Source organism: Ascidiella aspersa, chromosome 1, assembly GCF_963924565.1.
Source record: "Ascidiella aspersa chromosome 1, kaAscAspe10.2, whole genome shotgun sequence".
Lineage (NCBI taxonomy): Eukaryota > Metazoa > Chordata > Ascidiacea > Phlebobranchia > Ascidiidae > Ascidiella > Ascidiella aspersa.
Window position 1 is genome coordinate 23293367 of NC_139447.1, and position 25279 is coordinate 23318645.

Sequence of the window (25279 nt, forward strand, 5' to 3'; positions counted from 1 at the left end):
CTATACTTTCGACCAAAAAAATTAAACGCAAAAAACAAAATGTATATGTTTAAACAAGCATTTATAACAAGGAAGTTGATATAGGATTTTCTAGAGTGAAAGATCAGCAAAACCGGCGGGGAAATCCAGTTCAAGAAGTTTAAATCAACACTATGCAAATAAATTACGGGTCGGTATCATACATTAACATTGTTGAACTTCTCATAGTATTAAATGTAGCCTAACAAACCATATTTTTTTTATTAAACAGATAAAGGTAAAATACTTAAATTGGTAAAACCCGATAGCAAATAATTCCACAACTGCGGGATTAAAAATAAGCTCTATTTTCGATTTTTGCATAACAGTTTCGATGACCAATTTTGGATTGCTGTGGCACTCGCGATGAGAAATAATATAGTTAGGTGTGACAAGCATGTTTGGCTTGCGGCAACAACTTTCTATTTAAGAGCGAACACACGAGTCCAACTTTAGTTTAAAATAGTTTTCTGCCGTGGTTTGTTATACGTCAAGCGTGTTCATTTGAAATAAGAAAACATGTTTCCTGTCAGGTTTACCGTACTTTTGCTAACGGTAATACTATTGCACTGCACAACAGGTATGCATTTGTTTGCTTTATGTATGTTTCTTAAAATAACTGGGGAATAATGTTGTATTAAAAACATGACACCATCGGTCGAAAGGCAAAATGTCGAGGGAACGTCCAAAGAAACCAGGGTTTGTTGTAGCTGCAAGTTTAATATTAAAATGCATTAACAGTTATGTACTTCTTAAGGGCATAATATATTAAGTTGATATGAAAATACATGCAGACCAATGAATCGCTTTTAAAAAAGATTACTTATTAAGTATATGTGGTGGTATAGCGCCAAGGAGCCAGACAACTAGAAACTTTATTTTTATATACTTTTAGTCGTCTACTGTTTTTATTCAGGTCTGCGAGTCGGTGTTGGTGTTGGTTGGGGAGAGTGGGGACATTGGTCGCAATGTCCGGTTACTTGCGGTTCCGCGACAGTGTTTTCGATAAGAACTTGTCGTGACAAATTTGGGTGTGGTCCGGGTTTGCCAAGGAGGTCCAGAGTATGCCAGGAAAGCGAATGTCAAAGTCAGTATAAGAGTTGGATCAATTACATTAATTCAGTTCAATTACAATTACAATTACTTCCTTAAATGTTTCAATTACATTACAATTACAATTCCATTAAAAACTGTAATAAATTTTTGGCATTATAAAACTTAAATTTTTTATCAATGTATTGACCTAAACGGTATAAAACAATGTTGTAAAGTCCAAGTCAAGTCTTTTTGAATATATAACAAGTTAAATTCCACATATTTAGATTAGGTCAACTTTAATCTTAAAATTTAATGTGCATTTAAATGTTTTATGTTTTATATTCCCCCCTTAAGCAATCTTCATTAAAGTTTTATTTTAATTTATCTACTCAAAGGTCCTGTTTAAAGAAGTTCTCCCAAATGATTAGTAAAACATTCTATGCTTAATTTTATCGTTGTTTCTCGATATAGGTTTTTTTTCCTCGTGGACTCCCTGGGGCCCGTGCACTAGGTCGTGTGGGGTAGGAGTGCAAACAAGAATTCGCTCGTGTGACGGTTACTCTAGCTGCGTGTTCGACTACAGGCAACAGAGATCGCAAACGCAGAGCTGCTCAAGAAGTAAGTGTCCCGGATACTGGAGTCCATGGGCAAGTTGGAGCGAGTGTCCGGTCACTTGCGGAAGCTGGTATTTGGCAACTAGAATCCGAAACCGACGCTGTATTGACGGAGTAGTCGGTCAGTTGGGCTGCGAGGACTTAGCCACGGAAAGTATGCCCTGTGGTCGCGACCCGTGCCCCCTTCCACAATGGGGAAGTTGGTCCTCCTGGACTGAATGCACGTGGAAGAAACGCTCACGGCAATGTGTTGGCGGACCGACTGGATCTGGGCTATGTATCGGAGATGTTCAAGAATATTTGGAGTGTGACAACCGATGCGCCCAGCTGTATCCAACTGCACAGGATGCCCCTGTTCCCAACAGTTCATGGCTCGCGTGGGGAGGCTGGAGCCGATGTAAAGTGACTAGGGCTACATTTCCTTGCCAAAGAACTAGAAGGAGGTACAATATTTTTACTTTGGTATAAATCGTATTAAATTAAGCTTAATTTTTATTAAAAAAGTCTTCCACTATAGAGGTTTAAAAAGGAAACCATCTTAGGTACACTATGCACGGATATGTAATGTAGCTGGATAATAAATTGAAAATCGTATCAAAACGTCTTAATCAAGATGATGTCGGTCTTTTACGTTTAAAATCACTTGTTTAACGGTCATCACTATGGCGATTATTTTCTGACCATTCAATCACTACAAAATTATTGAGTAACCAGTTTAGTTGATATATAAAGGTAAAAATGATTGCAAATAAGACCTATCGTACTATCGAAATAGCAAGTGGGATAATTGCAAATTACCACCGAAAAAAACAACAACAATTACTGATCAAGTTCTATCTGAAACTAACGCCCGTTCGCGTATACCGTAGATTGCTCCAATGAAGTGATAATACAGTTAAAATGTTGCTGGATGTAATTCAAAACCAAATTTGATACAATGTTATTTTGGAAACGACAAATTTAAAAAGCACCTTACAGTTTTTGTTAAATTTGTAATGATTTTTGTGCAATTTTTAAACGAATTTAACTCGAAATAATTTTGACAAATTTTGACCTTCCAGTAACGTGTGAATTTTGACAAAATTTTGACTTTCTTGACAAGCCAAAAAAGAATCGCCCTAGTCATCACCATAGTAAGCCTGGCCTGTCGAAGGTATAAACAAACCTGTTGTTGTTATTTCACAGTAAAACAAATTAAATAATAAATGTTTATTTTCGTTTTGTAGACATACACAGCCCTATAAAATAATGCACTAAAATTGCTCAAATAAAAACAGAATTTTTTAAAACAACACAAAACTCCTGTGTTTACCAAATAAAAATATTAAGATATTTGCGTTTTAAGAAATAGATGTAGGCTAGCTCATATTTTTATTTAGTAGTGTAACAAGCGTTGTCCTGATATAAAACCAAGCATTGTTAAGTCATGAGTGTCTCTAAATAGCAAGTTAATCGTAAATTTTTTTATTAATAGTTACGTTATGCTTGAACTGTTTCCTAACCTTTTGTACCAGCGAACCAGCGCCCCCTTGGGATAAACTCATTTTTGTAATGCCCCAAATGTTATAACACACTCGCGGACGGATTCATAATGCTTAATTGGAGTTGGTACAACAACTTGAAATTATAACGTTAGAAAATTGCATCATCAAACAAGTAACCTTAATCAAACTTAAATATTAATTCCCCGAATTTGTGTCAAGGGCGCTAAAGAATCGCGCGTTAAAATAACAAAATAATTTATCTAGTTTAAATAGTCAAACATTTCAATCTTTAGGCTAAAACACGATGAAATGCATTTAACAAATTAATGCGAACTAAAATACTTTCAAAAAGCCAAACAAAATTCAAACGAAGACGAAAGATTTTCAGATTTAGTCTAAGTTGAAAAAATATATTGTTAGAGCGAATGGCCCATAATTTACTGTTAATAATGATTGGGTTATTAAATACAATTAGCAAAACGAATGTCATAGCTAGTGAAGTACACACAACACACAAGTCCTACAATTTTCGACATACTGCTATATTTTTTTGTTATTTTTAATGGAAAAACAACAGCAAGAAAAAGTTATTCAAAATATTATAAGCCACCTTTGTAATTATGTTTTTTTTAAATATACTATAACATTATTTGCAACCAATTGTGTAAATGCAAACAATTATCTTATAATTTCAAAGATCAATAATTTACCCTTGCTCAAAGCAATTCCATCATAAAATTGCTGTAACACGATTGAAGTATCGTCACAGACCAGTAAGATCATGCAAGCCGATTTCTCTTTCGTTTTTGGCACAATAGTACCAACTTGAACTTATGACGTAGCGTCTTGTACATGGTAATATTTTTGATACAATAAAATATTTAAGAACGTATACTTAAGTGGTTTGACTCCTCTTTAATAAAAAAAATATTTACAATGTCCCTTTGTAACTGCCGCCCAAATTGAGAAACACTGAACTTGACAAATAAACAAGCATTTCAAGTTCCGTGCTAATAACCCTATTACTTTTGCCACAACATGAAACTAGTTTTCAGAAAGAATTTAAACACAATGGCAGTCGCGTTAGCGCAAAAGTTTTGACGGCTTTACCATTTTTTTTTGAAATAATTTTACCGATACCAGTTTTTTGGGGGTTATTATTGTTTGCTTTTGGGGGGCTCGACAGGACTTAAAAAGTAGTCAGGTAGAAACAACCGCTAACGTAAAAATATAAACCGAAAACCTTGTTTAACCATCAGACTGCTTTGTTTTCTAATCAAATGTAAGTTTAGGAGGTATCTCAATAATCCCAATTCGAAACATTTCACAAGTACCGCCGTGTGTTTACTAAACAGATTTAAATCAATAAAGCATGTTTGAAAGCGTAAACAGTAAAACGGCAAAATAATTTTGAGTAGATAATAATTGGGTTACTGTTTCCATCAACTAACAAGTGTATGAACAAAAAATCTTTAACCACTATTCATTCTTAATAACCCGGTTTATAATACATTTCTATAGATTTAGTACATTTATTCCTTTTGCGTAACTGGGAATCAGGCGGGTATCGCCTTTTTTGCACTTAAAGACGTGTGTAATTACATTTAAGATGAGGTAAAGTGTTGGCGCAAAGCGCGAAAAAAAAGCGTTTGTCATAAACCTACAAGAAACGCGATAACTTTATTGGTTAATCTAATTCAGTATTTTGTTTTTAAGTCTGGGCGTACCTGGCGAGCGAATTAAGCGCGATTTTTTTTTTTGGTTTACCGATATTTATTTCAAGTTTTTTTTACACTGCGAAAAAATAATAAATGTTAAAAAATATATGTCAAAAATTTTAAATACGTTTTCCGTTTGTCCGTGACGTACTTTTCAGCCTTCCACGCCTCAGAGGTAAAGAAGCACTAATCTTTTGAAAAGACATTATAAAAACGTAAACCAACCGGATGAATGAAGATCATTCGAGCGAAGCGCGAAAAATTTTCACACTTACATAGTTAAAATATTCAAAAGTATGTGAAATGGACTCGTATCTATTTTGTCAAATAAGCTGTGGGCCGAATAAATTTTTGACGGGCCGTATGTTGCCGACCCCTGGTATAGACAAACAACCGTTTTTGGAATTTGTCTGGCCCGATTCAATAATTGCTATTGCGCCACTGCACGTGGAGGTTATTTTAACCTATTTTTAAACCTTCAAGCAAATTTATCAATGGGCCTGTGCAAATCACCTGATTGGAAGGAACTTTTTTATATCGAAGGATTATAAACTCGTGGAAAGAACTTTTTCGTATCGAAGGATTTTAGCATGTTTATCAACTAATTTTCTTCGTAGAGGTTGCAGGATTGGAGGGGTTTGTGACGGCAAATGGAGAGAAGAGCAGAACTGCGCTCACCATAGCTGCGAAAATTTGTGATAACCTGAGGTAAGTTAAATACACTAGAAACATACTGCTTGTTGTGTTTTTAAACAAATTGTGGAGGTCAAAGTAAGACATACTGCATTATTTTTACATATATGTTAATAACATTTTTATTATTATTATTATTATTTGTTGCAATTTAAGAAAGCTGTCAGTGTTCAGTTTAGTTAGTCTTGGGGCTAGGACACTTTTTTCACATAAACCAAATCGCGCACAGTTTAAAAGCATAGCAACCAAGGTTGTTAGTAAAACACACATAAAACAAACAAAAAATTAATATTTACTATAGAAGTGTGATAAATTAGTGTGTTTAAACTTGGCGGCGCAACAAGCGAGCAAAGCGAGGTCTATTTTTTTGTATTTCTCTTAAAATGGGCCTCATATAGTTGTTTTATTGATAAACAGCTTGGGGTGAATGGGCTAAGTCGAAAGAAAAAAGAAAAAATGGTAAAAAACATGCGTTCTAAAGTTTAGAACAATTTTCACTTGCCCGCGGCGCACCTGTTAACGTTCCATGGCTAGCTGGTTAAAAAGGGATGGCTAAGTAAATAGCATAAAAGACTCGAGCCCACTTTTAAAATAACTGATAAAACAGATTTTTTAATCTGGCTGATAAGGCAAAATTTTATTTTTTTTTCTAGTGGCCAGTCATACGAAAATGAAAAGCGTTACATCGCCTTTTTAAGCCTGTACCGTAATAATAGCAATGATTTATTAGCATTTACAGTTACACCAAAGAAACAATAGCCACCAAATTTATTTGGGAAAACAATTACACCGACTTGTAGATCTAAATTAACTTTTTTTTATCTTGGCAGGAAATTAGACACTTATAATTCATATAACTCGAAAATATAATTTAAAACTTGAACATATTTTAACCAAAGTATTTCTTCACATAAATTTATATATTTGCCAAATAATTTCCTTAAAATTTGCAATTATGTATTTTAACAGCATATGTTTAGCGTAGAAATAAAAATTAGCCTACACGTCAGACATTACCGAAATAGTTAATTTGTTAATAAATTACATTTGTTTGAAAGAGACACTTAATATTATTTCAGATGATGATACTACACTTACAATAGACCTCTGTAACTCTCGGCATCGGAAAAGAAAATGGCAGCCAATTATATCTTTAAGTCGTCGAAGTTGATTTGCCCTAAATCCGACATTTTTCATTTATTGTAAATGTATGTTTTTCACACAAATTTTATATTCATGTAACTTTTTGCTTATAATGCAGAAATATTGTTGCCTATTTAGCGCTTACTAATCTGCTTTCATGTTGAGTTTTTAGCTTAAACAACATAAATTTTAAAATTAAAGTAAAAAGTTGACCTTTTTAAGCTTACCCTTTCCTCCGACGTGTTAGGAATGTAATACTGTTCAATAAAGCTCGGCATCGGTATCTGTGCGATACTATGTGGTGGGCATTAATTTTATTTTGTTTGATAAAATTATATTTTATTTAAAATATTGAGTGCAAACGTGTTAAACTTATTGTTAATATTGTTTCCCAGTCTTTTATTTGCTTATGGCTCCAAGAAACGCTTAAAATAAATTTTCAAGCAATAAAACATGTTAAATTATTTGATGTAAAGTATAAGTCTGCCTTAATAAACTTTTACGAAAAGTTTTGTCATGATTGTCTGAAATGTTTTGGACATTCATTGCAATTAGTCAATAATTATTGATAAATGTTGAGATTAGTATGCGCTGATTTATCGTATTGTGCAACAGTTTATCTATACGTTTTCATTTTGCAATATCATTTGTTCTTTTATCCCGTTTTTCGAATGAGATGGCAGATGTGACGCAAAACAAGCGCACGCTTGATGCAAAGCACCCGCTTAAACAGAAGTAATGCAATAAACGAATTAATCGTTGTTATGCGCTTTTGAGCAGTCAAAGAAAGATTACACTGCGAAACGCAGACCAATCAGTCGAATCTCGCATCATTATAACTTCCCAAAACAGATATATTTTTTACCGCTTAACACAAAAACTCCGCTTAGTAAAGCAGGACTTTAGCCTTGTTACCTGCAGCCACCATTATTAAGACCAAAGTATAAGCACGCGACTTTGTGTTGACGCGGTAGTTTAACCATGCACCCGTATAGTTGTTTAATGCAAACTTTTATTCGGGGCTGATGAAAAATTCGCTAATTCCGTAAAATTTTGAACTGCCAAAGTTTTAAATAATGCTTATAATGGGCTTATTTATGCTTGTCATCAAGATAATAGTTGTCTGGAAAAATAGCTAATTTACATGAACATTTAAACGTACAATTTATAGGCGCCCGATTTGTTAGATTTATTTTAAATTGTTTAATTTAAACTAAAGTAAACATTCAAATGTTTCGCTTAGAATCTATACATGTATATTTTTGTGCAGAATTTACTTCTAAAACGCGAGTCGTTGTGCATTATCCTAGAAAAGTCGGGTTTCAAACACTTTTTACTGATAGAACGATACTAAATCCGGCATATTGTTAGGTTTGGCCATTTTTATTTGTTGACAAAATAGTTAAAATTACAAAATGCAATTAATGCATGGACATTTTAACGACTGCAGCATATAGCTGCCAACACTCTTAAAAAGTAAATATATATATTTGATTAGGAGCATACTCTTAACTCGGGTGGTCCAAGTTTGACAGCATCGCGGGCCACATTATTTCTTGCATATTCTTTGTGGGCACACACATTATAGGCTAAATGCGTGCTAGGGAATTAGGCTACATGCTTGCTAGGGAATTAGGCTACATGCGGGCCGAAACGTAACAGGGAAAGACATGTGAGCTCTAGAAACTTGTTGCTATCGCCAAACTTGTACGCAAATGTGCAAACGAAATGTAGAAACACACGTTTAGATGAATAGACGTACGACAATTTTCTAATAATAGTCACGACCTCATTGCGATGTATATATTGTCGGATAAAATTGTTTGTTTTACACGCATAAAGTTGTATGTCTGTCGAGAAAAAGAACTTCAAAAAAGACCTGGGTAAATGGCGAGCGAAACAGCGAATAAAAATGCGTGTTTGACAACATTTTTAATTTAGATAAAGATGTCATTATAAGCACATACGTAAAATCTCGGAGGACGAAAGAAATCGTAAGTTTGTCTTATTAAAATTTTAAGACAGAAAGCTATTGTATACTACTCATTTGCCGTTTGGTTTAATATTTTTAGCGCAAAGACGCCGTGGATACCAAGGCACCCTTACATGAAAGTTTTAAAAGCTAAACAAATGCCATTGTTTTGCACTTAACGGAAACGCTTTTTGTTTTTTTACGATCACTAAAAATCGAGAGGATAACAGCCTTATTCGAATTACATTTTTTGTCAACCTATAAAGTGGATAAACGGTAAAATTTATGGCGCTCCATTTTCATTAAGAGTTGTGCCGCACGCACCCTTTTAACTGTCGTGTAATGATACCCTACCTTTTTTTCTAGGAGTGATTTGTTCCAAAGGTAACTTGTGCGTTACTACTTTGTATTTTCATAATTATCACCGTTGCATGCATGCGAACGTTTACGACAGGAAATAATTTTATGCGACAGAAGCGCCAGAAAAGATCACATCTGTCAATAAATGCTCGTAAATACGATTTTGTTTAAGATAATACACCCTTTGCGAAAAGCGCCAAAGGCGAGGGAGGCAATTTTCGCATTTGTACCACTCGACAAAAAAAAGATACTTGATAAGCTCTTTGAACTATTTCGATTTCGTTTTTATCGAAATTGCATCGGGATTCATCATGGAAAGAACCCCATCCCGAGAAACCGATACTACGTTATTATTTTGTCTCATTGTTGATCATGGCCAGCAGGCTATGGCCCCAAATTATACTTTTAGTCAAGTTAAAATATATAAACACAATTTTAGCCATGTTCAAATATGAAAGCCCAACAATTTTCGTCGCGCGAATTTTTGTCTGTTTAATTTAAATCTATTCAGCTCTATGTATACTGTGCACATTGTGCCGTGTGAATTATATATTCTGCAAAGTCCAAGTTTTGTTAAAGAAGGCTTATACTCAAATATTGTTATGTGCCTCAGGCGCTTTACCAATTTAAAACAAATAAACGTAATGTGTTTTGCGCTACGCTTGATCAGGCTGAGTTACAGCTGCATATTCGCACAAGAGATCACTCAAAAACAGCTGCTATTTTTTTAAAGATTAATTGTTTTATGACGTAACTTTGTGATGTCATGCTTAAATGTTATGCCTTTCCGGACAAACAACCAAAATTCGCCCCTGTGGTCGCAGCGGTTTTACGCAATGGGTCTTCAACAGCTTCAATAGGCATTTTGAGTCGCGAAATAACAATTTTGCCAACCACTGAGCGACAAGATTCTTGGCTTGTGTTTAAAATGGGTGCTATACTTACAGGCCCTTTTTAACGCCCAACACAAATAGAAAGAAATTATTATAAACGACGTGGAAGAAATTTAAACGTATCTTTTTATTGGGTCTTTAAGTATAAAAATGTAATCGCCCAACTGTACCTAAATTACTTAGGCCACTTGTGAGGTATATTTTATAAACACACAATTTTCGCATTTTGACACTATATGGAAAACTAATATTAAAATAAAATAAAATTGGAGTTGTAACTTAGAATGATAAAGGCACTTATATGTTTTATTATCCAAATGTAAATTTTCTTGGCAGTTATGCACCCGGCGCTGTGTCGGCCTTCCTCGAAACGACCAGGAAAAAATCTCAAACAGGACATGGGCAATTCACAATTCGCATATGTTTCAACGCTGAATAATGGAATGAAGCTTAGAAGTACAATGACCTTTGCTCTTAACACCTAATTCCTGTCTGTATATATTTACTGCTGTTCAAAAGCAAAATAATTATGTAACGAACTGTTTTTTAAACTTACTTCAAAATATATAAATAAAAACGTTGCTGTTTACCACTAATTTATTTTCTGTAATTAAATATGCATCGTGAAAATAAATCTTATACATTTTTGTTGACTGAGTTACGCGATTTTAGCATAATGAAAATAGACTTACGTGCAGACTTTTAGATCAAATTGCGTTACGTCACTGATGCCCAGCGGAAATTGTCTTTTAAGTTGCGGAAATCGTGAATGTAGAAACTTACGCACTCAGTCGGGCTAACGTCACACTTTGAATTTTATTTATGGCATTTTGCATTGTCATCTTTGGTGGATAAACAGATATTTGTAAAGCCTTTAATATAAATATGGTCACTGACAAACATACACATTTAAGAAATGATTCGATTTTGGCCGCAAAATTAGATGACAAATGGAAAATATTACTACGAACGGCTTACAGCACAGAGCAATAATTTACAAACAAATATAAACCCTAAAAAGGAAATGACTGCCAAACAGCCATATTGTTTCCATTGCACTAAAGCTTCTGTGAAAATTCTTTTTAATATTATCCATTGTAAAATATGGTTCCAAGCAGCATCTTGTGAAGTTTAGCTTTCATTTCCAGAATTTCGCCTAAGGCAGACTTTTTTGACGTCATGCACGTTTCTATCATTGTACCATTGTGAACGTGTTGATCAAAGCGCCGATGTGGCAAAATTATTAAGCAATCATAGCCTTTAATTTGTGTAGAACCCATGTAAAAAAAGCATTCAAACTTTGTCTTCAAAATTGTAGTCTAACAGCACAGACCGACACGGAATAAATGGACTACTTGCAAAGCCAAAAATTGACAACAGCATGTTTGTAGCTCAACAAAACTACGCGTTACAATTGTATCTAACACAAGATATTTCAAAATTAAAATATTTAAATATCACTTTAAAAACTAAAACTTTTTTTAAATTTTCGAAATCAAATTAACGCTATAATCGATACATTTTCATTTCCCTGAAATGTTACGAAAGGGAAAGTATTGTATTACATTTCGTTATTCACAGGCTATACTTTCGACCAAAAAATTAAACGCAAAAAACAAAATGTATATGTTTAAACAAGCTTTTATAACAAGGAAGTTGATACAATATTTTCTAGAGTGAAAGATCAGCAAAACCGGCGGGGAAATCCAGTTCAAGAAGTTTAAATCAGCACTACAAACTTTGAGACATGTTGCGTATGGTGTGCTAAACACAATCTAAGCCTCTACTGTAATAATAGAAAATAATGTAAACCGTGTATCGCAGCCTGAGGATTCATAGTTGACAAGATCGGCCTGGAAATGTGATTTGTCCACTAAAATATCCTACAAGTCATAATTTATAAATAATTCGGACTAGCGATCTTACTTGTTATTCGCAGTAAAAAGAGTAGTAGTGCGTAATAAGCGCCTTAAGGCCATAGTTAGATCCTTTAATCTGGTGGTCAGACTTAATTATTGTCAAATATTTAAAAATATTCCGCGGTCATTTTAAAAAAGGATAAAGTGAGGTGAAATTTACAAGCATATTATCAGATTAATAGGCTTTCTGATAAATGTATGTAAAAATTCCTTTTATTTGGCCATGCTAAAAATGCATTTTTTTTTAAATATTTTAAAAGTTTTAACTCGGCAAATAAAATAATTAAGTCGGCCGATTTTCCATTCTGAACCGATTTTCACTTTTAAACTAAACTTTGCAGTTGTAAGTCCGTTTGCTTCTTACTCCCCGCTGCCAAACAAAGGGCCAGTCAAACGATCTGCTTCTGCAATGCCACCTTCATCCAATGGAACAGGAACTGCCAGTTATACAAACTGCTTCACAAATCTGGTTGATTTGCCCACCAACAGACCTCCACTTAATATGCAATCTGTTATTCAATTGGTCAGATTTCACTTGCTTTCTGAGGGAACGTAAATAGGGGCGTTATTTAACGCTTTTTTTAATTTTATCATCAATTTATTAAGTGGCTTGTAAAAATGACCTATATTTATTTGATCAATATAACTTAATTTTAACCAACTTTCTTTACTGTCTTTGTTCAGTCCTGACCAACAGTGGCAGGATCGACTTGAACAAATGGTGCGTACCGACGAGGTGTTCAACATTTCAAGTAGGTCTTAATGAGTAATTAATATTACTCGTGCGAAATAGGCAAACTAACAATATTTAAGTGTGCTTGGATGTCAAAATTTGGGTGTTTTTTTTACCCTGAACAAATTAAAAGTTAGTTTCAATATGTCCGTTGCATGTCCCCAAGCCTTTTCAAATATTTTAAAGCATTATCGGTACGTATATCATTTATCAAGAGGTCATTTTATTTTATATACGTAAACAAAATAACTTCAAACTCAAGGTATGTTGAACTTGCGTTGGTGGTGTATATCGCATTAGAAACAGATATGTCCTTAAAACACGTGTTGTTACAACAGTGGTCGGCAAAATGTTGGCCGCTGAGCCCTTTTTCGTAGGCCAGGGGCTCTTTTTATTATTTTGATTAATTTATGTATATTTTGTGGCTGTGTAATAACCTTCGAGTACATTCGTTGTACTATAAATGTTAAAATAGCTTTGGCTAAGAGTCCTTATTTTGTCTCATTGTTGATCATGGCCAGCAGGCTATGGCCCCAAATTATACTTTTAGTCAAGTTAAAATATATAAACACAATTTTAGCCATGTTCAAATATGAAAGCCCAACAATTTTCGTCGCGCGAATTTTTGTCTGTTTAATTTAAATCTATTCAGCTCTATGTATACTGTGCACATTGTGCCGTGCGAATTATATATTCTGCAAAGTCCAAGTTTTGTTAAAGAAGGCTTATACTCAAATATTGTTATGTGCCTCATGCGCTTTACCAATTTAAAACAAATAAACGTAATGTGTTTTGCGCTACGCTTGATCAGGCTAGGTTACAGCTCCATATTCGCGCAAGAGATCACTCAAAAACAGCTGCTATTTTTAAGATTAATTGTTTTATGACGTAACTTTGTGATGTCATTAGGCCTTTAAGTATAAAAAAGTAATCGCCCAACTGTACCTATAAATCACATAGGCCATTTGTGAGGTATATTTTATAAACACAGAGTTTTCGCATTTTGACACTATATGGAAAACTAATATTAAAACAAAATAAAATTGGAGTTGTAACTTAAAATGATAAAGGCACTTATATGTTTTATTATCCAAATGTAAATCTTCTTGGCAGTTAAGCACCTGGCGCTGTGTCGACCTTCCTCGAAACGACCAGGAAAAAACCTCAAACAGGACATGAGCAATTCACAATTTGCATTTGTTTCAACGCTGAATAATGGAATGAAGCTTAGATGTACAATGATCTTTGCTCTTAACGCTTAATGCCTGTCTGTATATATTTACTGCTGTTCAAAAGCAAAATAATAAGAACTGTTTTTTAAACTTACTTCAAAATATAAACAACGTTGCTGTTTACCACTAATTTATTTTCTGTAATTAAATATGCATCGTGAAAATAAATCTTATACATTTTTGTTGACTGAGTTACGCGATTTTAGCATAATGGAAATAGACTTACGTGCAAACTTTTAGATCAATTGCGTTCACTGATGCCCAGTGGAAAATGTATTTTAAGTTGGGGAAATCGTGAATGTAGAAACTTACGCACTCAGTCGGGCTAACGTCACACTTTGAATTTTATTTATGGCATTTTGTTTGTCATCTTTGGTGGATAAACATATATTTGTAAAGCCTTTAATATAAATATGGTCACTGACAAACATACACATTTAAGAAATGATTCGATTTTGGCCGCAAAATTAGATGACAAATGGAAAATATTACTACGAACGGCTTACAGCACAGGGCAATAATTTACAAATAAATGCAAACCTTAAAATGGAAATGACTGCCAAACAGCCATATTGTTTCCATTGCACTAAAGCTTCTGTGAAAATTCTTTTTAATATTATCCATTGTAAAATATGGTTCCAAGCAGCATCTTGTGAAGTTTAGATTTCATTTCCAGAATTTCGCCTAAGGCAGACTTTTTTGACGTAATGCACGTTTCAATCATTGTACCATTGTGAACGTGTTGATCAAAGCGCCGATGTGGCAAAATTATAAGGCAATCATAGCCTTTAATTTGTGTAGAACCCATGTAATTAAAGCATTCAAACTTTGTCTTTAAAATTGTAGTCTAACAGCACAGACCGACACGGAATAAATGGACTACTTGCAAAGCCAAAAATTGACAACAGCATGTTTGTAGCCCAACAAAACTACGCGTTATAATTGTATCTAACGCAAGATATTTCAAAATTAAAATATTTAAATATCACTTTACAAACTAAAACTTTTTTGAAATTTTCGAAATCAAATTAACGCTATAATCGATACATTTTCATTTCCCTGAAATGTTACGAAAGGGAAAGTATTGTATTACATTTCGTTATTCACAGGCTATACTTTCGACCAAAAAATTAAACGCAAAAAACAAAATGTATATGTTTAAACAAGCTTTTATAACAAGGAAGTTGATACAATATTTTCTAGACGAATTTAACTCGAAATAATTTTGACAAATTTTGACCTAACGGTAACGTGTGAATTTTGACAAAATTTTGACTTTCTTGACAAGCCAAAAAAGAATCGCCCTAGTCATCACCATAGTAAGCCTGGCCTGTCGAAAGTATAAACAAACCTGTTGTTGTTATTTCACAGTAAAACAAATTAAATAATAAATGTTTATTTTCGTTTTGTAGACATACACACCCCTATAAAATAATGCATTAAAATTGCTCAAATAAAAACAGAATTTTTTAAAACAACACAAAACTCCTGTGTTTACCAAATAAAAATATTAAGATATTTGCGTTTTAAGAAATAGATGTAGGCTAGTTCATATTTTTATTTAATAGTGTAACAAGCGTTGTCCTGATATAAAACCAAGCATTGTTAAGTCATGAGTGTCTCTAAATAGCAAGTTAAAATTTTTTATTAATAGTTACGTTATGCTGGAACTGTTTCCTAACCTTTTGTACCAGCGAACCAGCGCCCCCTTGGGATAAACTCATTTATGTAATGACCCAAATGTTATAACACACTCGCGGACGGATTCATAATGCTTAATTGGGGTTGGTACAACAACTTGAAATTATAACGTTAGAAAATTGCATCATTAAACAAGTAACCTTAATCAAACTTAAATATTAATTCCCCGAATTTGTGTCAAGGGTGCTAAAGAATCGCGCGTTAAAATAACAAAATAATTTATCTAGTTTAAATAGTCAAACATTTCAATCTTTAGGCTAAAACACGATGAAATGCATTTAACAAATTAAAGCGAACTAAAATACTTTCAAAAAGCCAAACAAAATTCAAACGAAAACGAAAGATTTTCAGATTTAGTCTAAGTTGAAAAAATATATTGTTAGAGCGAATGGCCCATAATTTACTGTTAATAATGATTGGGTTATTAAATACAATTAACAAATCGAATGTCATAGCTAGTGAAGTACACACAACACACAAGTCCTACAATTTTCGACATACTGCTATATTTTTTGTTATTTTTAATGGTAAAACAACAGCAAGAAAAAGTTAATCAAAATATTATAAGCCACCTTTGTAATTATGTTTTTTTTAAATATACTATAACATTATTTGCAACCAATTGTGTAAATGCAAACAATCATCTTATAATTTTTATGATCAATAATTTGCCCTTGCTCAAAGCAATTCCATCATAAAATTGCTGTAACACGATTGAAGTATCGTCACAGACCAGTAAGATCATGCAAGCCGATTTCGCTTTCGTTTTTGGCACAATAGTACCAAATTGAACTTATGACGTAGCGTCTTGTACATGGTAATATTTTTGATACAATAAAATATTTAAGAACGTCCACTTATGTGGTTTGACTCCTCTTTAATAAAAAAATATTTACAATGTCTCTTTGTAACTACCGCCCAAATTGAGAAACACTGAACTAGACAAATAAACAAGCATTTCAAGATCCGTGCAAATAACCCTATTACCTTTGCCCCAAGCATGAATTTTTTTTTTTCAGAAAAGGCATTTAAACACAATGGCAGTCGCGTTAGCGCAAATGTTTCGATGGTTTTACCAGTTTTTTTATAATATTGTTTTTTACCGATACCAGTTTTTTTGGGGTTATTATTGTTTGGTTTTGGGGGGCTCGACAGGACTTTAAACGTAGTCAGGTAGAAGCAACCGCTAATGTAAAAGTATAAACCGAAAACCTTGTTTATCCATTAGACTGCTTTGTTTTCTAATCAAATGTAAGTTTAGGAGGTATCTCAATAATCCCAATTTTTTTCATTTCACAAGTACCGCCGTGTGTTTACTAAACAGATTTAAATTAATAAAGACTGCCTGAAAGAGTAAACAGTAAAACGGCAAAATAATTTTGAGTAGATAATAATTGGGTTACTGTTTCCATCAACTAACAAGTGTATGAAGAAAAATCTTTAACCACTATTTATTCTTAATAACCCGGTTTATAATACATTTCTATAGATTTAGTACATTTATTCCTTTTGCGTAACTATGAATCAGGCGGGTATCGCATTTTTTGCACTTTAAGACGTGTGTAATTACATTTAAGGTGAAGTAAAGTGTTGGCGCAAAGCGCGAAAAAAAGCGTTTGTAATAAACCCACAAGAAACGCGATAACTTTATTGGTTAATCTAATTCAGTATTTTGTTTTTAAGTCTGGGCGTACCTGGCTAGCGAATTGAGCGCGATTTTTTGGGGGGGTTTACCGATATTTATTTCAAGTTTTTTTTACACTGCGAAAAAATAATAAATGTTAAAAAATATAAAAAAAAAATTTAAATACGTTTTCCGTTTGTCCGTGACGCACTTTTCAGCCGTCCACGCCGCAGAGGTAAAAAAGCACTAATCTTTTGAAAAGACATTATTAAAACGTAAACCAACCGAATGAATGAAGATCATTCGAGCGAAGCGCGAAAATTTATCACACTTGGGCCGTATGTTGCCGACCCCTGGTATAGACAAACATCCGTTTTTGGCATTTGTCTGGCCCGATTCAATAATTGCTATTGCGCCACTGCACGCGGAGGTTATTTTAAACGGTCCGTGGGTAGCAGAGAAATTATACCTATTTTTAAACCTTTAAGCAAATTTATCAATGGGCCTGTGCAAATCACCTGATTGGAAGGAACTTTTTTATATCGAAGGATTATAAACTCGTGGAAAGAACTTTTTCGTATCGAAGGATTTTAGCATGTTTATCAACTAATTTTCTTCGTAGAGGTTGCAGGATTGGAGGGGTTTGTGACGGTAAACGGAGAGAAGAGCAGAACTGCACTCACCATAGCTGCGGAAATTTGTGATAACCTGAGGTAAGTTAAATACACTAGAAACATACTGCTTGTTGTGTTTTTAAACAAATTGTGGAGATCAAAGTAACACACACTGCATTATTTTTACATATACGTTAATAACATGTTTATTATTATTATTATTTGTTGCATTTTAAGAAAGCTGTCTGTGTTCAGCTTAGTTAGTCTTGGGGCTAGGACACTTTTTCCATAAAAAACAAATCGCGCACAGTTTAAAAGCATAGCAACCAAGGTTGTTAGTAAAACACACATAAAAAAAACAAAAATTAATATTTACTATAGAAGTGTGATAAATTAGTGTGTTTAAACTTGGCGGCGCACCTAGCGAGCAAAGCGAGGTCTATTTGTTTGTATTTCTTTTAAAATGGGCCTCATATAGTTGTTTTATTGATAAACAGCTTGGGGTGAATGGGCTAAGTCGAAAGAAAAAAGAAAAAATGGTAAAAAACATGCGTTCTAAAGTTTAGAACATTTTTCACTTGCCCGCGGCGCACCTGTTAACGTTCCATGGCTAGCTGGTTAAAAAGGGATGGCTAAGTAAATAGCATAAAAGACTCGAGCCCCCTTTTAAAATAACTGATAAAACAGATTTTTTAATCTGGCTGATAAGGCAAAATTTTATTTTTTTTTTATAGTGGCCAATCATAATAAAATGAAAAGCGTTACATCGCCTTTTTAAGCCTGTACCGTAATAATAGCAATGATTTATTAGCATTTACAGTTACACCAAAGAAACAATAGCCACCAAATTTATTTGGGAAAGCAATTACACCGACTTGTAGATCTAAATTAGCTTTTTTTTATCTTCGCAGGAAATCAGACACTTTTTCTAGCGGTTTTGGTCCTTATAATTCATATAACTCGAAAATATAATTTAAAACCTGAACATATTTTAACCAAAGTATTTCTTCACATAAATATTATATATTTGCCAAATAATTTCCTTAAAATTTACAATTATGTATTTTAACAGCATATGTTTAGCTTAGAAATAAAAATTAGCCTACACGTCAGTCATTACTAAAATAGTTAATTTGTTAATAAATTAAATTACATTTGTTTGAAAGGGACACTTAATATTATTTCAGATGATGATGCTACACTTACAATAGACCTCTGTAACTTTTGGCATCGGAAAAGAAAATGGCAGCCAATTATATCTTTAAGTCGTCGAAGTTGATTTGCCCTAAATCCGACATTTTTCATTTATTCTAACTGTATGTTTTTCACACAAATGTTATGTTCATGTAACTTTTTGCTTATACTAATGCAGAAATATTGTTGCCTATACTAGCGCTTTACTAATTTGTTTTATGTTGAGTTTTTAGTTTAGACAACATAAATTTCAAAATTAAAGTAAAAAGTTGACCTTTTTATGCTTACCCCTTCCCCCGACGTGTTAGGAATGTAATACTATTCAATAAAGCTCGGCATCGGTATCTCTGCGATACTATGTGGTGGGCATTAATTTTATTTTGTTTGATAATAATTATATTTTATTTAAAATATTGAGTACAATGTTAAACTTATTGTTAATATTGTTTCCCAGTCTTTTATTTGCTTATGGCTCCGAGAAACGCGTAAAATAAATTTTCAAGCAATAAAACATGTTAAATTATTTGATGTAAAGTATAAGTCTGCCTTAATAAACTTTTACGAAAAGTTTTGTCATGATTGTCTGAAATGTTTTGGACATTCATTGCAATTAGTCAATAATTATTGATAAATGTTGAGATTAGTATGCGCTGATTTATCGTATTGTGCAACAGTTTATCTATACGTTTTGATTTTGCAATACCATCTGTTCTTTTATCCCGTTTTTCGAATGAGATGGCAGATGTGACGCAAAACAAGGGCACGCTTGATGCAAAGCGCCCCTTCAGAAGTAATGAAACAAACGAATTAATCGTTGTGACGCGCTTTTGAGCAGTCAAAGAAAGATTACACTGCGAAACGCAGACCAATCAGTCGCATAAATATAACTTTCCGAAACAGATTTATTTTTCACCGCTTAACAAAAAAGCTCCGCTTAGTAAAGCAGGACTTTAGCCTTGTTACCTGCAGCCACCATTATTAAGACCAAAGTATAAGCACGCGATTTTGTGTTGACGCCGTAGTTTAACCATGCACCCGTATAGTTGTTTAATGCAAACTTTTATTCGGGGCTGATGAAAAATTCGCTAATTCCGTAAAATTTTGAACTGCCAAAGTTTTAAATAATGCTTATAATGGGCTTATTTATGCTTGTCATCAAGATAATAGTTGTCTTGAAAAATAGCTAATTTACATGAACATTTAAACGTACAATTTATAGGCGCCCGATTTGTTAGATTTATTTTAAATTGTTTAATTTAAACTAAAGTAAACATTCAAATGTTTCGCTTAGAATCTATACATGTATATTTTTGTGCAGAATTTACTTCTAAAACGCGAGTCGTTGTGCATAATCTAGGATAGTCGGGTGTCAAACACTTTTTACTGATAGAACGATACTAAATCCGGCATATTGTTAGGTTTGGCCATTTTTATTTGTTGACAAAATAATTGAAACTACAAAATGTGATTAATGTATGGACATTTTAACGACTGCAGCATATAGCTGCCAACACTCTTAAAAAGTAAATATATATATTTGATTAGGAGCATACTCTTAACTCGGGTGGTCCAAGTTTGACAGCATCGCGGGCCACATTATTTCTTGCATATTCTTTGTGGGCACACACATTATAGGCTACATGCGTGCTAGGGAATTAGGCTACATGCGTGCTAGGGAATTAGGCTACATGCGGGCCGAAACGTAACAGGGAAAGACATGTGAGCTCTAGAAACTTGTTGCTATCGTCAAACGAAATGTGGAAACACACGTTTAGATGAATAGACGTACAACAATTTTCTAATAATAGTCACGACCTCATTGCGATGTATATATTGTCGGATAAAATTGTTTGTTTTACACGCATAAAGTTGTATGTCTGTCGAGAAAAAGAACTTCAAAAAAGACCTTGGTTAAATGGTGCGCGAAACAGCGAATAAAAATGCGTGTTTGACAACATTTTGAATTTAGATAAAGATGCCATTATAAGCACATACGTAAAATCTCGGGGGGACGAAATAAATCGTAAGTTTGTCTTATTAAAATTTTAAGACAGAAAGCTATTGTATACTACTCATTTGCCATTTGGTTTAATATTTTTAGCGCAAAGACGCCGTGGATACCAAGGCACCCTTACATGAAAGTTTTAAAAGCTAAACAAATGCCATTGTTTTGCACTTAACGGAAACGTTTTTTGTTTTTTTACGATCACTAAAAATCGAGAGGATAACAGCCTTATTCGAATTACATTTTTTTTAACCTATAAAGTGGATAAACGGTAAAATTTATGGCGCTCCATTTTCATTAAGAGTTGTGCCGCACGCACCCTTTTAACTGTCGTGTAATGATACCCTACCTTTTTTTCTAGGAGTGATTTGTTCCAAAGGTAACTTGTGCGTTACTACTTTGTATTTTCATAATTATCACCGTTGCATGCATGCGAACGTTTACGACAGGAAATAATTTTATGCGACAGAAGCGCCAGAAAAGATCACATCAGTCAATAAATGCTCGTAAATACGATTTTGTTTAAGATAATACACCCTTTGCGAAAAGCGCCAAAGGCGAGGGAGGCAATTTTCACATTTGTACCACTCGACAAAAAAATGATACTGGATAAGCTGTTTGAACTATTTCGATTTTGTTTTTATCGAAATTGCATCGGGCTGCATCATGGAAAGAACCCCAATTCCGAGAAACCGATACTACGTCGCTTTGCTTCGATGTTTTTGCGTGATGAGCGTTTTGCGCCAAGCGAAAGGTAAGTTTGAAGTATTTTGGTAAACCGTTTCGAAGGCCTAATCGAAAATCCCACCCATAAGACTTCAAGAGGTTCTCCGAATGGCATGGCAAAGAAGCACAGTATCTAGGTGTCGTATTTAAATTATTATTTTTTTTAAGTTTATTCAAGTATGTACATCTGGTAGACCCATTGCAATTCAAATGTTAACTGTACATTGATGTCGTTATCTTGAAAACGCTAAACCCTGGTGTTGCGTCATAGCAACATGAACGATAACGCCTAATCACTTAGCACCAATCCATTAGGCCATTTCATTAGTTCTAGGGAATAATACCGAGTGTGTACGTCTAATAAAAAATTGCAAAACAACTTTTCAAACAGAAAATGACACTGAGTAGTTTTAACTTCTATATAAAAATATAAAGCTTGCAATTTGATATTTTGTTGTTGTTTAAATAAATACTGTGCATTTCAAGGTTGCCATTTTGCCCGACATATTTGGCTGGGAAAACGGAATGCAGAAATAAATGACCAGGCAGGCGATTTTGCCAGAACTCTTCACATTAGGGAATTCTTTTCCACTTGCTTGTTCCGAAAAGTAAGTTTAACATTGGTTAAACCGTACGCCCAATCAATTACGGTGCTAATTCCGTAATATAATCACGTGCTAACCTTTGTTTCGAATAAATTTTCAGACGAATGATCAGCTGGAATATTGGCAATCTGTGGTTGACTTTTCAATTCTTGACACAACGTGGTTCCAAAAGTTTTCACAAGCTTGTGTGTAAGTTGTGGTGCAACTTATTTTTAATAAATTTGTTTTATCAATAATAAAGTTAGTATCTTGATGCTCTATTTGTTACCCGTAGCAGGAATAAGGATTTCTCATAGCCCTATACAACAGAGTTCGGCTACTGAAAATATGAAACTAACTTGCGACATATTGAAAAATCATAATTATTTTATGCAATTTTATTACTACAGCAGAATAATTTTCGTGATAAATTCATGCACTTTAATTGCTATTTAATGAAGCAAAGTTATCAGATATCCATACTTTTTCCGTGATAAACTCAAAGCGTCCCTCAATTAACTGATTTAACTGAGCTTAGTTATATTTACATGTTTTAAATAAAGAATTATACCCATTATTTCTTGTGCCAAAGCACAAGTCAATAAGGTTACAAAATAAAATGTCACATTTTAGAACTCCTGTTTTGTTGTCAGGACTTAATTAGAATTTATATTGTATTGCAGAGATGACAGCGGGTTGGATAACTTTAAATGTTGGAGCGATGCAGTGAGTGCTTTTGTGAGCTCCAAGTCATTTGCATATCAGTCTACTTTGGAATGTGTTTTAGAATACAACAAACTTGGCGATAACAGTAAGTGATAAACAAATTTTCTCTGCAACTATTTTTGCCTTGTTAATCTTTTAACGCTTAAAGCTTTATTCCTGTCAGCAACGAGCAAAATTCAATAGCTATATATGCCCATAAAGGAGGAAATAAAAAGTGTAACTTGCTCCAGTAGAGTTTATTGATTTGCATTGTCATAGTAACTTACTCTGTATTGTGTTCCACAATATATAGTCAAAAACAGAGGTGGATGTACAATAATTTTTTTACCGAAACGACTAAAAACGTCTTACCGAAAGGTAGGAAAATGTTAAAGTTACGCCATAACATGACGTCTAAGAGACGACGTAAAGTTACGTCTAAAACAAGTGATCTTAGGAACCTTGCAAGAGGTTATCAGTTCTTGTCGAGCAAATGTATGCAACTCAAATCTTAGTTTAAATACACCCAAAGAGATTACGGGTTGGCATGGTGAAATGGGTCAAGGCCGGTAAAAAAGAACATTTTTAGCGGTTTGGCGAACCTGCAAAAACCTTCTTACTGGAACGACGACGGCAGCAATTATTTTCCGGAACGCCGTTTAGGCTTACTTTCTTCACTGGTGAATTGTCTTAAAAGTTTTATTTTCGTTAAAACATGCATTTAATTTATAGCTGCAAGTGATACTTCGATTGACGTTGACTGCACAACCCGTGGCTGGACTCCTTTTTTCAATCGAGATAGTCCGAATAACCTTGGCGACAACGAATCGCTCAGCACCACGCGTCAAGAGTTTCCTGGCCGTGTTTGCGATAATCCGGTCGCCGTTGACGCTAAGCCCGTGGGGTCGATCCCTGGAAAAAGCGGAACGATTCAAGTTCTAAATATGAGCGTCGAAACGGGGATGGTATGCGAAAACAGCAAACAGACCAATTCAGACTGCATGGATTACATGGTTCGATATTGCTGTCCTTTAGGTAAGACAATTTATATCGATATTAGGCTCGATAACAGTGCGCCAGACTTTGATTCAACTTCCAAGATAAGACCAACTACCAAAGGAAATTGCAAAATATCGCCTCATTGCCTTGGTGTAGTAATTGCTGATATTTTACGACTGCCCGGAAAACAATGACAAACCTTTGTGATTACCCCACACAATGTATAGTCAGTTGCTAAATAGGACATTTGTCAGGAAATAAAATGTAACTCTGATTTGTGGTTGTTTAATATTTCATTTTTTAATTTAGAGTTGTTTAATATTTTTCAACGACCATTATCATTTAAAATACGCCTGCCACTGACTGCCTCCCGCCACCCTGCAGTAGGTCAAATCTAGGAACTTGGGAAAGTTGTGATTATAATTTGAATTTTAATAACCGAGTTGAAAAACTGCTTTTGAAGCCCATATCATAATTTGGTACAGACATTGCATCCGCGTGCCATAAGGCAGATTGGACGGAATACTACAACCAGGGAAAACCAAACAAGCTCGGTGAATTCGAGACTTTGTCAGAACTGCGCAAAAATCACACCGAAATTTGTGCTTATCCGAGCGCTGTGGAAGCCAGATCTAGTGATGGAAGAGATTACCGTTACACTGGACAAACATTGAAACTTGACCTTGAATTTGGTCTTTCTTGCCTTCACAGCGACCAACCGCACAACGAGAAATGCCTTGACTATCAAGTTCGATTCTGCTGTCCGTCAGGTAACGATAAGCCACTCTGCAACAATTAAAATGTTGCACCTGTGAATGAGTTCAACCTCAGTTTTTTAATTTAAAACTGTACATCCAAAATAACAGCACTTACAGGATGTCCGTGTTATGTTCGTTAATGGAAGGCACGATAATTTTCAGAGATAACGTCACGGTTACGTCATAACAGGACGTTCAAAACGAGTTATGTTGAGAAATCTAAAGGTATTATTTGACGTAGTGCAGAAATATACAATTGAAACCTTAATTTAAATACATTTAAGAAGATGTGATGGAATGGCCTGCTGGTGAAAAAAAATTTACCTGTACAACGTAAAATCATTTCAGCGGAACTGCGTCCCGGCAGCAATACTCTTTTTACCGGAACAACGTTCCTAACATTTTTGACTTACTTTCACCACTGTGTAGACCCCATGCATACTTTTATCACTTGCAATTTCCATGACTTAATGTATTTTGTTTCAGTAAAAACTGAACGAAGTCTTTGGTACAAATACGAGCGCACTACAAGAGATTCAAGAAGAACAAATA

At 34.2% G+C, this 25279-nt stretch overlaps 1 protein-coding gene across 1 annotated transcript; it reads left to right on the forward strand.

Moving 5' to 3' along the window:
- Positions 1 to 490: 490 nt before the first annotated feature.
- Positions 491 to 19062, forward strand: LOC146168349 (properdin-like). Its single transcript, XM_083390889.1, has 4 exons — positions 491 to 598; positions 935 to 1105; positions 17765 to 17855; positions 18944 to 19062. Exons 1-4 carry the CDS (start codon positions 538 to 540, stop codon positions 18945 to 18947), a joined length of 327 nt encoding a protein of 108 aa, XP_083247015.1. The 5' UTR covers positions 491 to 537; the 3' UTR covers positions 18948 to 19062.
- Positions 19063 to 25279: the final 6217 nt, after the last annotated feature.

Coding starts and splice junctions, on each gene's coding strand:
- LOC146168349 (XM_083390889.1), top strand. CDS start 538: ATGTTTCCTGTCAGGTTTACCGTACTTTTGCTAACGGTAATACTATTG. Junction 599..934: donor ACTATTGCACTGCACAACAG/GTATGCATTTGT, acceptor GTTTTTATTCAG/GTCTGCGAGTCGGTGTTGGT. Junction 1,106..17,764: donor CCAGGAAAGCGAATGTCAAA/GTCAGTATAAGA, acceptor TTTTCTTCGTAG/AGGTTGCAGGATTGGAGGGG.